This window comes from Dermacentor variabilis, chromosome 1 (genome assembly GCF_050947875.1).
Source record: "Dermacentor variabilis isolate Ectoservices chromosome 1, ASM5094787v1, whole genome shotgun sequence".
NCBI lineage: Eukaryota > Metazoa > Arthropoda > Arachnida > Ixodida > Ixodidae > Dermacentor > Dermacentor variabilis.
In genome coordinates, this window is record NC_134568.1 from 82,067,653 (window position 1) to 82,086,412 (window position 18,760).

Below are 18,760 nucleotides of genomic sequence, written 5' to 3' on the forward strand. Positions count from 1 at the left end.
ATTGTTAGCCGTACTTGTCTTTCGCATGCTGATACGTTGGATGACGGGCAGGCTATCTGAAGATCATCGAGGTAGATTGAATACATGATGGATTTTGGGCTTATTTTGCTAATAGAATTAATTTTTATAGCAATGAGTGTCGTGCTTAAAATACACCCCTAAGGTACTCGATTTTCCTGAACGAAATTCTTTGAAAGGGTTGAGCCTAGGCCTACATGGAACGAACGGTTAGACAAGAAGTCCTTTAGGCAGTTCAACATCCTGCCGTGGATGCCAAGCTTGGCCAGATCTTTAAGAATCCCAAACCTTCAGATTGTGTCATATGCCTTCTTTAAATAAAAAAAGACAGCAAGACAGTGTTGTTTGTGCATAAAAGCTTCTCGGACCGTATTTTCAAGATGAACTAGATGGTCATTAGTGGAGGATGTCTTTTTAAAACCACATTGATGACTATCAAGAAGCTCACGAGCTTCTAGCGCAAAGGTTAATCTAATATTCAAGACACTTTCAAAGGACTTCGCAAGACAGCTGGTGAGGGCTATAGGCCTATAGCTACCGGGGGAGGTTGGTAGTTTTTCAGGTTTCAAAATCGGAATGATAATAGCTTTCTTCCGGGCTTCGGGTATTTTTCCTGATACCCAAACTTTGTTAAAAAACTTAGAAGGGCTTTTACAGCAGGTTCAGAGAGATTGCTTAGCATTTGTTAATGTATTTTATCGGGGTCAGGTGCAGTCTGTTTAGCAGCAGAGGGTACTCTGTGGATTTCTTGAACTGTAATTAAAGTATTGTAAGGTTCATTTCTACTGCCATCTATTGGTAGTCTGTTTCTCAGCTGTAGTTTTGAATTTTAGAGATGATTCTGCATAGTGTGATGTACTGGAAGCTACTGAGAAATATTCACCCAATATGTTGGCCTGTTCTTCTGTACTTTTCTGTATACCAGGGGCTATGTGAAGAGAAACTGTGAATGGGGAGTAGCTGTTATTTAGCTTTCATACCTTCTCCCACATTTCTTTTGATGTGGTTGAGCTGTTTATACAGCATGTAGCTTTGCCACAAAGACTTCTCGGCACTGCAGCGGATATATCTGGCTTTCGCTCTTGCTTTTTTTAAATTTATAAAATTTTCTGCTGTTGGGTGTCGGAGAAAATTTCCTATGCTTTGTTTTGTTCTTTTCTTTGTTTTGCTTCTCCACATTCTTGTGTATACCAAACTTTGATGTTGTTTTACTACTCCAGAGGACTGAGGTATAGCTAGGTGTGCAGCGTCAATAATACAGATTGTGAAAGCTTCATTAAGTTTGTCTATGCTGAGATTATTTGAGACTATTTGTTCTAGGCTGGCATTTCTTGATTGAAAATTTGAAAATCTGAACTGGGGGGTTGACTCACAATCGAAACCAAAACATGGCACTGCCAAAAAAGCTAGACCAATGGGAGCTACAACGTAGTTACAATTTTATGTTTGCTCTATGGCCCTACCCATAGCTTTTCACTATCCCGCGTGTTTGTTTGCTTTTCAGAAGGGTTTTTCAACATTTTTGAGAGTTTATAGTGCACACAACACTCATGAGGGGGTGTCAATAGTTTATGGAAGCGCCACTGTTTCATTTGCGGCGGCACCCTCAGAACGGCAGCGCTTGCGGGGAGTATCGGTAGTTCATGGAAAAGCAGACACCGCTCATGGGTTTCTCTTTGCCTGTTGCGCTTAGCTTTCCGACGAAAAGCATTGGTTTGACACGTTCCACTCGACTGCTGGCTACGTGCTACTTCTATTCTTCCTCAGTCGTCATGAGTGCTCCAGGCCCACTAATCATTCGGCACTCGTTCACAGCCGCATTCAAGAGGGCTGCCATCCTTTACGCCGAAGAAATAAATCAATGCGCAGCGGGCCGTAAGTTCGATTATTCTGAACGGGTGGTGCGGGAGTGGCGACTGCAGCAAAGCGAAATTTTCACCTGTGACGGCAAGTGAGGAATTTCCCACGTGCCGAAGTCTGGACGCTTTCGGAAGCTGTAGGCCAAGCTTGCGGCGTACGTCACTGAAATGTGTGATCGGTCACTGCCAGTGAAGTGCGACATGGTCATGAAACAAGCCTGGATTTTTGCCTTTTAAGGACCTGCTCCGCCATGAGTACGAGTGGCTGGCGGCAGAAGGCCGCGAAATTACGCCAGCCGGACCTGTCAAAAGAACGTCCCCGACGGTTGCGTGTGGTTGGGTGCATTTGGCGTGGGCTGCTGTTCCACAAGATGTCGTGGTGTGGTCGTTTGCCAAATGTGAAATTTCGCGGGACAACGATGCGCTGTGGGACGGTAGCAACGATGACGATGGCAGCACTAGTGAAGGCGAGTAGTCCAGTGACCATGTCAGCTACTAATAAATTTTCGTCATCGAATGCGCCCTTGGATATGCTCTCCTTTTTTTTTTTTTTCCCATCACGCGATATGGGGGGGTCGACTTACATTTGAGTCGACTTAGGTACAATCGTGTAAATACGGTACACTGGATGTCCATGCTGGATGCACGGGTATGTTCAAGTTGGGCCTCGCCGTGTAGGGAGAGGCCTTGGGGCCTGCTGAGCTGGGGGTCCGCACAGCCTACTTTCGAGGGAGTGGCGCAATGCTAGCTGCGTCCACTGTGGGTGCAGGAGGCTCTGCCCAAGCCTCACTGTGTGTGACCTGGGCACGCTTTGAAGGCCGCTGTTTTTCCGTGCCCTGTTGCAGCACAACGGAAAAGTTTTTGTTTTGGACCAACGAAAGTCGCTTCCGTGCTTCCCTGAGAGTGACATTTTCTTTTTCTTGTTTCCATGTTAGGCAGTCACGCGAGGAAGCAGGATGACTGCCCTCTCAGTTTATACAGAGGTGCAATTCAACTTCGCAGTTGTCTGAAGGGTAGTCATGGGAAACACACTTAGTGCATGTGGTTCGGCCCCGGCAGTTCTGTGAGCCGTGGTCGTACCTTTGGCATTTGAAACAGCATCACAGGTTGGGTATGTACGGTTGAAGTTTCAGTTTGGTGTAGCCTACCTCCACAGAGTCAGGTAGTATGCTCAATGAAAACGTTAGGACGAAGTGCTTTGTTTTGATTTCCTTGTTTTCTTGTCTGATTTTTATTCTGTACACATTTGTGACATTTTGTTCTTTGAGTCCATTTAGCAGTTCTTCTTCAGTCACATACTTTTTTAGGTCATCATCAGAAATGATGCCACGAACGGTATTCAGTGATCGGTGAGGGCTGATAGCTATGAGAATGTCCCCAAAGGCTGTTACTCCTGAAAATTTCTTATACTGATGTTGGTACAGCAATTCTAAAAGAAGGTCCGCATTTGCTAGTTTCTTTATTTTATATCCTTGTCCAATGGCGTAGCTTAGGCTCCTCATAACATTGAAAGGAGAGACATGCTGTGCAGTAATTTCTGAGTGCTCGCTATGCATAACATGTAATCTAGGAAAGTTGTTTTTGTTTTTCACAAAGAACTGAGCAGTGACATCGGTGCGCCCCTTCTTGTTAGGAGGGCGATCGATTGAAGCAAAAGAACTAGCCCTAAAAATTATGTCCACCGCAGAGCTCAACGAGGAGACGGGATAGGCACTTTCAGGCAAGACTTGCCCACGCCAGCTGTATACTGCGGCTATTACCCAATATGGCATAACTCAGGGTAGTTAGCTACACAAGGTTAACCCTAGCCGCCAGGATAGGAACAAACAAGAAGGGAGGAAGAGACAGGAGAGTAGAGAGAAAGAAGATAAAAGTGAAAGATGGAGAGGAGGATAGAAAAAGGTGACTGCCGATTTCTCCCGTCCGGGTCAGGCCGGAGGTGCTGTCTATGTGAAGCAGAGGCCAAGGAGGTGTGTTGCCTCCGCCGAGGGGCCTTAAAGGTCCGAACACCCAGCGTCGGCTCAACCCCCAGGATCCTCCTTTCCCCAGACACTGCTAAGCTGCACATGACTACACACAGGAGGGTCCAACCCATGTGTGCTCGAGTACGTGGTGTCACAACACACCAAAAGCCTGCTTACGCAGATGCCCCTGCGGGGTGTCAAAAGATTGGCGCTGCCGATCCTGAATCTCAGTCTGCATTAGACATGTATTCAGGTGTTTTACTAACATGCATAAACCACAAAATACATTACTGAAAACTTCAGCATGAATATAAAAGGCACCATTGCAGGCAACAGCCTTCTTCAGTGATAAATAAATGCATGCATTAACACCGATTCATCAGTAGGCTTACATGGTTATTTCATTTGTCCACACGCCTATTTTAAAGCAGCTGCGGTAAAATAAAGTGCCATAGAAACATATTAATATGGGCAAGTGGATTCAGCTTTAATCTTTTCAGTTTCTTTTAACCTTTTCAGCATAAAGAGCCAATCATGAAAAAATGCAGTGAAAAGAATGTAACAATTTGTAAAAACCTACTTTTTCAGCACAGCACAGGTTCATCGAATTTGATTCTCGCTTGCACGGCAACATTTCTCACATTCAAGCTCTTTTAGGATGGACTCAGCTAGAAAAGTGCCGAATCTGCAAAAGTGTGAATCTAAAACAATGTAGTACAACATAATGAGTGTTTCCACAAAGATTGCCAAGGATTTTCAAAGATCGCCTGTGGCATATGGCACAATTCTAATCCTTCAGCTTGATTACTCAAAGAGGTGAGCATTACTTGCACAAGAAATTGTAATGCATAATTGACTCATTACTAAAGTTCACTAATTAAATTTTTTAACTAATTACCATATGGCACATGTTGCAATTTACACAGTGTAGCTGGGAAGTTCATAAGGTGGATCAACTTGGCACAAATTCTAAGGACAACACCAATTATAAGCAGTATGGAACACATCACATTAGTGCATTATCGATTGAAAAGCCACATGTCAAAGCCACGTTGCAGGAAATTGTGATTTAAAAAGTGAAATTATAAGATTTAACATCCAAAAAACTGCATTTGTTTGGTTACAAGGGACATCGTAGTAGGGGGCTCCAGTTTAATTTTGACCACCTGGGGCACATTCACGTACACCCAGAACATGGTACATGAGCATTTTTTGCATTCCGCCTCCACTGGAATTTTGCTACTGCAGCTGGGAATTGAACCTGCAATCTCATGCTAAGTAGCATAATGTCACAGCCACAGGGCCATCATGGAAATTGTGAATTGGTGACCATATTTAATCGCTTTGTCTACATTCAATTTTTCTGTATTTCTTTGTATTCAAGGCAATGTTTTTAGGAAATTGTGAATTTGCTGTTAACCCTTTCTTATGTTCATTCTTTAGCTATTTCCATGCAATGTATGTATATTTCTTGTTATAGTGGCAATAAGCTTTTATAGGTGTGTTTTCCCCTTCTGTTTTAATGTTTTTAAGGGCACTGCAGGACATTCTGAATAAATAAAAATCTTTTAAATTGACTAAAAGCTTCCGTTTTTGTGACGATGACACAGATATTAGTGTTACAGTGCATATTACTGTTTAGCACCATAACAGCAAGATATGCAGTTTAAAGACAGTAGTGCCATTTTGAAAACAAGGGCTATGCGGAATCCTTGGGCAACCTTCTACAGAAGAGCACATACCTCAAGAAAAAAAAAAAAAAAAACTGAGACATTCAAAGTAAATCATGATAATGTCTTTTCTTTAACTACAGTGAAATCAACACACGAGATGTTTAAAAAAAATAATTGTTCATGAAATTTGTATCATTCAATTCAATGAAAATTAGCCAAATCACTTTTTTCGCTCACTTCCGAGTTCCAGTTAAATGAAATGCACTGTATGTGGCATTAACAGCCTTCTAACTATTCCCCTCTAGCTTTCACTGATGAGGCTTATACTAAGTGCACTTCAAGGGCACATTGGATAATGCAACTCTCAATGAAAATAATTGAATTGAATTATGGGGTTTTACGTGCCAAAACCACTTTCTGATTATGAGGCACGCCGTAGTGGGGGACTCCGGAAATTTTGACCACCTGGGGTTCTTCCACGTGCACCTAAATCTAAGTACATGGGTGTTTTTTTTTTTTTGCATTTTGCCCCCATCAAAATGCGGCCGCCATGGCAATTAAAATAGTGAAAGCTTAAAACTCACTCCTTGCAGGGAGCACTTGCCACAGAATCCGCACCTTCTGCAAATGAACATGGAAATGAAGCAGCAGTTGAAACTAGAAAGCACCACTTGCATATCATACAACTACAGCTGAAGTTCGTTTATATATATATATATATATATATATATATATATATATATATATATATATATATAAACCTTGAGGCAATTTATGGCTTTCATTCTTGATTACCTTTTCTGATAAATTCACAACATAGGAAACTTGTCAATAGCACCCAAGCAGCCCGACACACTACTTCTAAACTCAACAAAAAGCCAAGTACTCCTGGCTTCACAAGAGTACTTAAGCAACTGCAGCTTTTCTTCTATAAAGGTTCCTTAAAGCTTAACTGCGAATGCCCTATAAACCAACTAAAATGAGCAGGTTGTGGAAGAGATTGTAGAGACAAAAAATGAGACAAATCACCTCCTTCCTGGTCTCTCCTGAGCACTTTAAAGAGGCTGATCACGACATCTTTCGCCCTGTCCACAACATTCTTGGAAGCAGACCGTTCAGTTGAAGCTGGTTGAAAAAAAAGAAGAAACAAACAAAAGTTTCACAGTGCAGAAAGTCAGAGAGGCAACCTGCATAATCAGTTGTGTCATGCAAGATTTACAGCCGCCGCCTATAAGCAAAATTGTTATTAACCCTTCTTCTACTGAATGTTTTTGTGACTAACACTTTGTTTACTGAATCTGCTCGATTTATCAAAAGCTTTGTCAACAATTTGCATCGTTATGTACACGACTGTGCACATTGTAAAAATACATTCATTATGGTGGATTCATTCAAAATTAGGCATTTTTGTTTAATTTACCCGAATCTTGTGCTTCTGCTGTGGCAATCCACACGTTTGCAGCACCATCTTACTAAAGAAGCATTAAATATGTGCCAAAACAAACACATGGTCATGCCTGTGGCAACGCCAGCATGTCACCGCAAATAAAAACATTTTCTGCTTTTCTAGAATGCCCTGCAACATTTACAAATTTTGTCATACATGTGAAATTCTTCAGACTGTACATACAACAAAGCATATTGCTTTGCTCTTATAAGTACTCTGGCAGTAGCAGCATTATAGCATTGTCACAAATGTGTGCAAAGTGTGATAATGGGTGTGTAGTGATCCCCCCCCCCCCCCCTGTGTTCATGCGATAACCGACTGCGTCCGATGGCTCTTTTTTTTTTCTTTTTTCTCAGAGATCTTGTGTACCCTGCACAACATCTTAGAAGGAAAACTCTCAAACTCTCACAATCTGTCGTGAAAAAATCTCACGACAGAGTGGAAAGGACATTGCTTACGGTAACGTGCCAGATTTTGGTAAAAGCTATGAAGATGAGGTTGACGTAATAGGTAGTTCTGTGGAAACACACAAGGTGGAGAGAAATCATTAATTAAAGATGAGGTTGGCCAGGAAAAGCATGATTTCCAGCATTCTGCCCGCAAAGATGAAAACAAGCTGTTGGATGCATTACTGCAAGAAATATCTTCTTCAGACAATGTTCAAAGGAACTTCCAATAGAGAAGGAAACAATATTTCCCTCTGCCTAAGACATAATTCTGTAGCCTTACTGACAGCAAGATGAATCGTGTACTCCATACAACTACTTTGAAAGGTATGTGCCCAAATTTGTTTCAGCAAATTGCAGGGCAAACCTACACAGCATCCAGACATCCCTAAACGTCAGCACATCTGAAGAAATAGGAAAGTTCTTTACTGTATATCAAGAATTGCCCAGGAGGATGGAGGACAAAGCTCCAAGACTTGGATGCACTTCCAACTACAGGTTGCCGAGGAACTCACCACATCTGTGGGAAGGGCAAGCAAGAGTGGAAAACCATCACATGAAATTCAAGACCTGGCACCTGAACTTATCCAGGAAAGAAATTGTTCAATGGGCCGGTCCAGATGTCCAGTATGATTCCATTTAACACACGCTGAAGCTCGGGGAGCAAGTAGATTCGTCCAGATGGAATCGTGAAGGATGCAAGGGTTGGTTCAGAATATTTTGCATGAAGTTCCAGGTGCTACTGTGCCTCACCAAAAAGCAAAGTCACTTCTTCCTATTTCACAACTAAAATCCCTATGCCAGTTTCATGACTATTGAGATGCTTAGTATACAATTGTGTTCACTCTTGTAAAAAAATAAACCATGTTTGTTTTTCCCAACCTTGTCATTTTGGCTTATCAGGTCACGTAAAGAATGTTTAGAGTGGGAGCAAAAAAAAAGGGAAATGGTATCCAAAAGGATTAATGGAAGAATATGCTGAAGCAAGAGACTTCAGTGTGCACTGCTTGTAGTAACAAACTTAAGCGCTGCAAAACAGACACTTGTCAGGTTGTCAAAAACAATTAAATCTTCGCTTTAGTTAGTAGTACAACCCTGCCTCCTCATGTAGCACACCTCACTGCAAGTGCTGTTTTGGTGAAGTATTCATTCTCAAAATTGTTAATTGCACAGACTTTTTCAACGAGAACAGGACCGTGGTGCTGCTGTGCCAACATCTGCTGTGCTCTGATAAAATAACCTATCGGCAGGGCACATGAGAAGTCTTGCAATACCGTGAAATGAACAGTTCCCACAGATGGTGTTCAACAGTAGTAGTTAATAAACATGACCTTGTTTACAAGATTCCTTTGTGGCTGTAAACAGAAAACAAAGTAGTTTTTCACCTTCTTCTTCATCATCGTCCTGAGCACTAGGATCCCGAGGCTTCTCAACCAGCTGTTCATAGTCGTCAATCATAGATGTACCAAAAACACGCACCAGACTCAGAGGGCAGTAGTGCTCCGATCCATAACGGCTCAGCAACTCAACCTGCATCAAGGCCCACCAAAGACTTAATAGAGTAGCTTATATAGTTTGTAATGTAAATCTGATATACACAATAGCATTCACAATTAAATGTTAGTTATAACTCTTGTTTAATAATGCTATCTAAAACTAAGATCCAAAGTTGCATTAATGCAGACTCTTATTAAACTACAAAGAGTCTGTCATATTAGCTGTGTGCAATTAGTACCTAGAAATTGTCACCTTTCAGATGGTACCCTTTTCAGTATATTTACTGAATCTGGCACCTCTGGCACTGAATAAAAGTCCTGGAACTCTTGTAATGTGGCACAGCTTCACCAATGTTTTTTTTTTAATGATATCAGTAGACTTAAATGGGCAATTTCAATTTCAGGAATAAAATGAAATATAATAGAGCTAAGTATACTAATTATGGAGGTTAACAAACAAGTGGCATCAATTTCTTGGTAAAAAAGAAACCAAAGGTAGAGACATGTGAACAGATGCGTTGTCTTGATGGAACATCCAGAACTGTTCCTTTCAGAGCTTGCTGTCCTTTCTTTCCCACTGCTGCTTTAACTTTAATTAATGAGCTCCAGTTAATATCCCCTGTTGACTACCTTTTACTATGCAAGAAACCGGACACATATGGCACCTTGAGAATATATTTTTAAAAGAAGCTTTTTTCTGATAGGCTTTAATCATCAAAAGAAATCAAACATTAAAGCATTTCCTCTAATGCAAGCTGTAGTCTTGCCTAAAGACAAGTGGTGCTTTTAACAGCTAGTGTGTCTGTGTAAAGAATCCAAGTTTTGTGCAGAATTTCCCACAAATCTGCTGCTCCTCAATCTTGCCTATTGCAGCCTGGCAAAGAACAATCAACAAATGTTTACGCAAACAAACATAATGCAACAAGAACAAACAAAGCTCAACTGAAGATATTTACAGCGGGAAAAGTACACAAGACATGCCGCTAAAGGTCTGTACAAGACGCATCCTCACTGTGCTGTGTTATGGTCTGGACTAGCACAATGATACCACACCCAAAATGTCTCATGTTTTTTTGATGGTTTCTCCCATCCTGCCTTTTTGTTGAAATGAGAGAGAATGTCACATATTTACGGAAGCACGCATATTACTGAAGTCAACACACGCAGAGCTTGGTTAACCGAGCACAATATGGAGCTGTGAACTAAACCTACTGTACAAAGGCCATGGGCACTGTATGTATGATGCCGTTCTTCTTGCTCCGTTCAAACACTTTGCGCAATAAATGGATCAAATCATAGCTGCACTAGTGGACTGTCTTTCTGGCACTATAGTGATAAAGAAACGAAGTTGGAAAACATATGTTGTCCAGTGTACTGCTCTGTTTGAGGGCTTCGTAAACAGCTTACCAGATGAAACAATAAGGCCACGCTGCCTTGAGTGAACAAAAAAGCCTAAATGCCCAGTTGCTATCTCTCCCTCTCTCTGCCTCATCCTGGATGTTTCGTGTTGTCCCTTGCAGTACACGATCACCCAACTTAAGAACAACTTTAACTGCAGAAATATTGCATCACAGCACTGGTGACGCTGCACTATTTTTTATTAGGCCAAGTCCAATGTAGGTAGGTTCAGTTTGGCAGTGCCAAAACAAGAATGACACCAAAGTTACCTTGATGTATTTTCCATACGCTTCTGAATGGAGCTCAAAGCTCTGGACCACTTTCTGGTCAAGTGCTGTGAAAATGCCAAGTGGAGTCCAGTCCCTTGTAGGATACCTGTCACTCATCAGCACTGCAAACTCTTTAGGCATCGAAGAGAACAGCTCAAAATTGGCTATGTCAACCTGGTAAGGGGAGGGTAAAAAAAAAAAATTACAATTGAGGGTTCTTTACCATACTTCCCCTTTCATTCAGAATGGTTTCAGAAACACACAGCCCCCTGCCCAACCCCGGAAAAAAAGAAGGGCAGGCTTTGGTAATAAATACAAAGCTGGTGACAACACATGCATAATGAATGCTTTTATGCATATGTTATGAGTTTAGTATAAAACTATTACACACTTTATTTCATAGAGTGTCATGCATAGGTCCCTCCTCTCAAGCCACAGCTCTTAGTTTATGGCATAAGCTCCACCTTACTAGGTGCTACATCATCCAGTAATACAAATTTTGTCTATGCCAAGTAGCTTTAAGTCAGTACCATTCTCACATCTCTTTCTGTACCTGGTTCATTCGTGCCCTTGGTTCATTCCAGTGCACCCTCTGCAATAATTGTGGCACGCTTGAGGCCTACATTCGGTACAATACTAGTTGCATCTTCTAGAACACAGCCACACCCTTCACACATCTTGACAAAGAGGTGCACTGGTTTACCAGAATTAAGTGCCTCGTTGTCAAGCCACCACACAATAAGTGCATGCAGGGTGCACATATACATCTGTCTTGTGGGTCCAGTCAAAAAAGACAACATAGACATTGGGCTTGAGGGGAATCATCCCCTGGTTAGCATACTCAAAACAACAGCAGCAAGAACAGGTAAGGCACACAAACTATAATAATGAAATTTAAAAAAAAAACTAATAAAAGTGTTAACAGTACCATGAAAAATGTAAACATAAAGCTACCACAGCTTGCTAAACAAAATATAATAAAAAGAATGTGAAATACATAAATTTACTACTTTTACAATAGTTAAAGAAAAAAGTCAGTCAAGGTACTGGTGTCTCTATGAGCAAAGGACAAGTGAATTAGGAAATATGTCAGAAAGGTGTAATTCGTTGAGAAGTGATGGTAGGCAATATTTAAATCTCTGACACCTATAACTTGTCCTGCAAAAATTAATATACCATGACGGGTTATGATGTAGATGTCTTGTGCCTGTTTTCAATTAGTGCCACAAGGTCCTGCATGAGGTATTGATGTGCTCTTTTCTTAATACAGTATAGAATGTAGCCGATAGAATTGCTCTCCTAAGTGACACCAGCCACTAATTTGACATCCGATAGGCAGAAATGGGCAAAAATGTGCAGTGATGTCACTGCAACTGACTGGGAAGTGCAATCTTCAATATATGTTTGTAAATTACAGGGCAAACGCAAAGTGTCAGAACTTGGTACTAAATAATACCCACAAAGGCCTCCACTAGTGATTCAATGAATTTAAGAACAATACATAATACTGTGTCAAGGCTCCTTTAAGAACTCACAGTAAATGTCTGATAGTATGAAATAGAACTGGCTTCCTTCGTACCTGAGAAACTTGAATCATTTCACACAGCTCTATGACGAACCAAATCTTGGCTTTGCATGGGTTGAGCATGTACTCATCCATCTGCTCACTAAGGACACGTCCTGCTCCATCAGCTTCTGCATTGGTTGCGAGCACCTTGGCACCGCATTCGTAGGAGGCATAGTTACGCCGGCTCTTGCTCCCGGTTGGCTTTTTCTTAGGTGGACTACTTCGTACTTCAGGTAGTTGTTCCCCTTTAAAATTAAAGGGGGAAAAATTGAAACAGTCTTCAGACTTTGCAGTAAACTGCATAGAGCATAGCCCAATAACATGACGATGATGATGAAAATTTTAACATTATATATCATCACATCGCAGCTAAGTATACACATCCTAATAATATGATACCTACATTACGTTAAAAGTGTACCCTATTCACACGCTGACGCTTGTAACACAGCTAAGGTATTCGCCCACCCTTAGCAGAAACGTGCCGTATTAAGATAGTAGTGAAGACAAATGCAGCAGTTTCCACATTATACCCGCCATGTGTTTCTATGTCATTGGCAGCTAAGCATGCCCATCTCTGTTTCTGTCCCCTAAAAGTGGACATGGCTACGTTATTGCCGCAGACTTGCCAATATTAACAATATTATTTATTACTGATATGAAAGAAACTGTTTCAATGTGCGTAATGTACTCACGAAAAGAAAAAAAAAAATGTGTTCGGCGCGTTTGGCTTGCTCCGCCAGCCGACATTTTTGTTTTGGTGTCCTGCACTGTTACAGCGGCAGCCGCCTGTTTGTTCACCTGTTGTCATCCCGCAGCAAATGCGGGATGAAAATGTTTTTTTTTTTCTTTTCGCAGGAAATTTACCTGCGTAATGAACTAATCCCTGAATTTGTGGCAATTTTTTTGACAAAAATGTGCGATCATTATGCAAGTAGATACGGTATTTCACATCAGACCTTTAAGGCAACTCTTCCCAAAATCCAGATGTTAAAATCGAGGCCTCAATAAGAAGAGAGTTGGCTCATACATTAAATGGCAACTTTGTTCTTTTTTTTTAAGTGTCTATAGCGGGAGAACCTAATTACATTCTTGTCAACACATATAAACATTATAATCCTTTAAATACTCACGTACAGAGAGCAGCTGCCATTGGACACAGAGAATCAACAAAAATGCCAAAGCAAGTGAGTGTGGAGCAACAATGCTATAAGGACATTTTCCCAACTAGCCCTGCTTCAGTAGTTCAAGATTTCAACATGTCTTCGCAAGCAAAATTTCCACTTACCACCTTTCTCATGCTCTGCCAACATCTTCTGCTTCCATTCCACAAAAGTGGGCATTTTTTCTGAAGACTCCTTGCGATCATGGTCACTACCTTCGTCCCCTTCTTTCTTCAGCATGTTGTCAGGCAGCTTGTTTGTCTCCACTGCTGCAGGTGTAGAGGCCGGAACAGAGCTTTCTTCTTCCAGTTCTATGGGTTCCCTTGTATTAGTGTTATCTGGGCTCTGCGATGCCTGATCTTGCTTGGCTCCTGGCAAGACTGGTTCCACAGTATTTCTAAGTTTCAAAAGTGAAGTTGAATAAATAAATTTATCCTTAAACTGTACATTCATTTAAGTACAAAGGTATACACACTTATTCCTTTGGTATGAACACGATATAACTCTGAGTGAGATCTTAAAAATGCAAATTATGGGAAATTTGCAAATTCTGAAAGATCTACAAAAACTGCAATTAAATCTTTACAAAATTCAGCTGTTTACAGAATATTAAAATTTTTCTTCATGTTAAAGTTTCAGCCATTTGTAGTAGTTTTGTTGATGATTGTTATCCAAAACATTACTAATTAGTAGACAAATGTCTCCAACCCAAAATGTCAAATCTGCCCCAGATGCATCTGTGGTGCTAATACAACTTAAGGAAAATTCACATTTCCCAGTGCCATAGATGCATCTCTGTGGTTTAAGTAAGATTATAGTAATTCCTCTTAATGAACATAGTTTTCAATTATATTGTCACGCTAAAGCGACAGCAAGGACAGAAGAAGAAAGAGGACAAAGTGCGCTTGTCTTTGAAACGGCTCGATGTCTGCGCAGCAACCATTCTCTCCTTTTCATCAATTCATCTTTAAATAAATGCATCCCATCATAACAGTTTTTGGGAAAGGTGCAGGGTAAAACAATGGCGCCCCCGAAGAACGACGACGAACCGATTGCAGAGGCGCAATCCATGGAGCTTTGCCGAAGTCACCGAATTGCTGATCTGCCACCATAAATGGCTTCCAACAGCAACAACCCACCGCTGTCTTCTAGCGTCCCATGGCAGCCCTAAATCAAGCAATGAACCTTCGCCAGAAAAGCCGGGGAAGACGTGGACAGATGGCTCAGCTTTTACCAATGAGCCAGTCGGTTCAATGGCTGGAATGCTACCGCCCAGCTGAACAACATTGCATTCTTCCTCAAAGGAACATCTGTGTGGCTTGAAAATCACGAAGAAAGCATGACAATGTGGGAGAAGTTCGTAGATGAAGTTAAGAAATGCTTCGGATATCTGGCAGCTAAAAAGAAGCATGCAAAGCAAATGCTAATGCAGTGAGCCAAAGTTCCTGGTGAAACCTGCACGACGTACATCGAAGAAGTGCTCAAGTTGTGCAAAGCCCTGGATCCTCAGATGACAGAAGAGGACAAAGTTGGCCATCTTCAAAAGGGATCACCGAGGATGCGTACCAGTTTGGCATTGGAAAAGACCGTGTGGAGTCCGTAAGTGATGGCTTGAAAGCGCGGCGCATCACACCGAAATTCAGCCACCTGACCAACTAACGTTGTAGAGTTGACGTGGTCCCAGCTCCATCAGACCTCACGTCACTGATTCAGCGAGTGGTGCGTGAAGAGCTTGACCAACATGAGGCTATTTCCCTCTCAACTCCTTGGGTTCAAGAGCATTTTTCTTCCTGTGACTTCGGTGAAGCATCCATCACCACCGCCTCCGTAGACGCCTACAACTTTGCGCCTCTTTAAAGAGTGCCAAACCCTATTATGAAGGCACACTCCAGTTATCAGTTCCAAAACGGTTACTGACACAGACCGACTGCACAGTTTCTAAAGAGAGTGATGGCTGTGCCAGTTATCCTAGTCTCAACATAGACGCTTTAACTGATGACACGTTGCACAAAGCCCGAGCGCTCGGGGCTGGCCCTGGTGGCCCTGGAAACTTGCTGCAGTTTCTAAAGCTTATCAACAAGTCACTGTCTTCAGAGGAACGTCAAGTCCTGGTCGGCGTCATTACTAAACATGCTTCATTGTTTGCTTTCACTGAGAACGCTAACAAAGTTAACATTCCAACTATGCAGGCTCGCCACAGGATTGACATGGGGTCTGTGCATCCCACAATGCAGAAGCCTTACCGTGTGTCCACATCGGAGCACAAGATCATCGCTCAGCAGGTCGACAACATGCTAGTCAAGGGCGCCATCCAAGATGCCTCTAGCCCTTGAGCTGCTTCAGTCATCCCCGTGAAAAAGAATGATGGGTCCTGGAGGTTTTGTGTTGATTACCGGCGTCTCAATTCTGTGATGAAAAAGGATGTGTATCCACTTTCCCGTATTGAAAACGTTATCGACTGTCTTCATTCCGCATCCTACTTTTCATCTGTGACCCTCCGATCGGGCTACTGGCTACTGGCTACTCATGCATTTAGCCGACAAAGAGAAAATCGCTTTTGTGACCCCACACTGCTTGCTTGAACTCAATGTCATGCTGTTTGGTTTCTGCAATGCACCTGTGACATTTGAAAGGTTTGTGGACACGGTACTGCGCGGCCTGAAATGGGAGATTTGTTTGTGTTACCTTGACGTTGTCATCATTTTTGGCCGCACTTTTGTAGAGCACAACCATCGACTTGACGTTGTTTGGACGTGGCTTGAACCCCCCCCCCCCCCAATCTGCCCTTACCCTCAACTAAAAGAAATGTCACCTTGGCCAACGAGAGGCACTAGTAGTTGGACATCTAGTGGTCAAGCAGGGTATGTGACCAGCCCCACAAAAGGTCACTACAGTTAGTGATTTAAAACAACCACAGTCACAATGCGAGCTGCGGAGTTTCTTGGGTCTTTGCTCACACTTCTGACATTTTGCGCCGAACTTTGCCGATACTGCCTACCCTCCGACTTCATTGCTGTGCAAGGATAAGCCTTTCACCTGGACAGTGAATTGCAATCCCTTGTTTTGTCAACTGAAGTTTCTGCTCTCTTCCAGACCCATACTTTGTCATTTTGACCCCTCAGCCACAACAGAATTGCACACTGATGCGAGTGGAATTGGCCTCGGCGTCATCCTTGTCCAGCATTTTGGTGACACCGAGCATGCCATTGCCAATGCCGGCTGTCCATGAGCAAGGCTGAACAGAATTACACTGTCACTGAGCAAGAGTGCCTCGCTGTCGTTTTTGCAGTCCATAAGTTTTGCCCAAGTCTCTGCAGGTGCCGCTTTACGATCGTTACTGATCACCATTCACTATGTTGGTTGGTTGGTTCATCTCCATGACCCGTCTGGCTGTCTTGCTTGATGGGCGCTACATTTGCAGGAATTTGACTTTACAGTCCGTTGCAAGGGTGGCTGCCATCATGCGGACACTGACTGTCTTTCAAGGCTCCTTCTACCAACAACTGCATGTCTGACAACTGCATGTCTGACAACTGCAACTGACAATTTCTGCGAGTTTCTGGCCGCCATCAACAACATTCTTTTTTCCGACCTGGCCACCTTCCGGGAAGAGCAGTGCAACGACCGCAGCCTGGATGCCCTCTTCGCCTCAGCTGCTCAGCCGACTAGTAGCAATGGCTTTGTTGTCCCAAGATGGCCTGCTCTACAAAAATAATTATGCGGCTGATAGTGCCCACCTCCTCTTAGTAGTCCTTAAGAATTTGAGAACACACGTGCTCTGTGCTATGCACAATGACGTGACCGCTGGGCACCTGGGTTTCACCAAAACATACCACCACATTCAGGGCCAATTTTGCTGGCCTAGTAAGCAAGAGAATATGGAAACGTATGTGAGCAGCTGTAATAAGTGTCAGCAATTCGTGTCCTAATACTGCTCTGGTCGGACTCCTTCACCCTGTGACACCACCATCATCTCTCGAAATGGTTGAAGTGTGTCTTCTCGGCCCATTCCCGCGCTCAACAAATGACAACCATGAAATTATAGTCTGCATCGACCATCTGATGCATTATGGTAAAACAGCAGCAATGCCAACGGACATGGCTATTGATGTTTGGAGCTTCCTCCTGTCCTCTGTCATACTGTGTATGGACCCCCTTGTATTATTGTGAACCATTGTGGTCACCAGTTCGTGGCTGATGTAGTTAAACAGCTGTTGTATCTCTGTGCTTGCCAGTTACGCCACACAATCCTGTATCACCTGCAGACAAATGGTCTCATTGTGTGCACTAACAGAACTTTGACCAACATGCTTTCAATGTACGTCAATTCCAGGCACAAAAATTGGGATGACATTTAGCCTTTTATTGCATATGCCTACAACACTGCAAAGCATGAGACCACTGGCTATCTTCTATCTCCTTCATGTTCAACCACCCCATAGCTTCCTTGATATTATTCTGCCTTTTACTTCTGCATTCACCAAGGTTCTCTACCATGCTGAGGAAGCATGCCGCACAGCTCAGCTCCGTACATTGGCGTCCCAGGATCACTCCAAGATCAGCTACAATTCACGGCATAAGAATGTGTCGTATGACAAAAGGGAGATAGTATGGCTTCGGACCCCACTTCGCAAGTGCGGCCTATGCCAGAAGTTTTTCGTTCATTACATCGGGCCTCTCATCATCGCCGATCACCTAAGTGATGTGACCTATTGGATTGCTCATCTCGTGTCTAATGGCTACCATTCTAAGAAGACGCATCTTGTTCACGTCACCCGCCTGAAGCGCTGTCGTCCCCGCGACTCTGAGTGCACATGGCAGTTACTTGCCCAGTGGACTTCGTCTGCATGCATCCCATCATAACAATATATTAGGAGGCAGTTTGTCACTGACAAACTTCAATTAATGTGTCTGCTGTGCTGCCTCTCTGAATGAAGAACTGCTGAATAAAACACTGAAGCAGTGGGCAAAGGAATGCAAAATAGGCCCCCAACACTACCCTTCTCAATTTTCTCACCTAATCCTTGGAACTCGCAACATCATTGTAACATCATGAATTCCACAATATCTTCACACATTTGGTTCTTCTTTGTGCAGAAAATGTTAACAAATGTTACCAGGTGGAGTTTCTTAGTTTGTTTATATGTGATATAATCCTTGTAGTTCAGTAGCCAATTATCTAACATAAAAAAGATGTAATCAAGATGTCTGACATTATAGGAAACTGGTGAGAGAAATCTGAGGTGTCATCACCATCTATTTTTTCAGTTTCGCGTTCTTCCTGACATATCAGGCTTCCACACGTAACAAAACCGACATATTTCGCAGTTCAAGAACTAGTCTACCAATATGCTTTCATTTCGCATTTCTCTTTATATTAGTTTAATTAAAGACGACTCCATGATAGAGTGTGTAAGCACACCTGAACGAGGACGTAGAAAGAAACACATACACAGAGAC

General features: G+C 42.5%; 1 protein-coding gene across 4 annotated transcripts in view; it reads right to left on the minus strand.

The window, feature by feature from the left end:
• LOC142579984 (SUN domain-containing ossification factor) overlaps nt 1-18,760 on the minus strand; it is a 172,698-nt gene that overhangs the window by 42,209 nt on the left and 111,729 nt on the right. For all 4 annotated transcript variants that reach the window (XM_075690698.1, XM_075690705.1, XM_075690688.1 and 1 more), the window contains exons 6-11: nt 13,426-13,697; nt 12,150-12,382; nt 10,571-10,744; nt 8,793-8,937; nt 6,544-6,639; nt 6,099-6,135 (exon numbers count right to left, since the gene is read on the minus strand). In XM_075690698.1, coding sequence (XP_075546813.1) covers nt 6,099-6,135; nt 6,544-6,639; nt 8,793-8,937; nt 10,571-10,744; nt 12,150-12,382; nt 13,426-13,697 — 957 coding nt within the window. The remainder of the gene's footprint in view (nt 1-6,098; nt 6,136-6,543; nt 6,640-8,792; nt 8,938-10,570; nt 10,745-12,149; nt 12,383-13,425; nt 13,698-18,760) is intronic.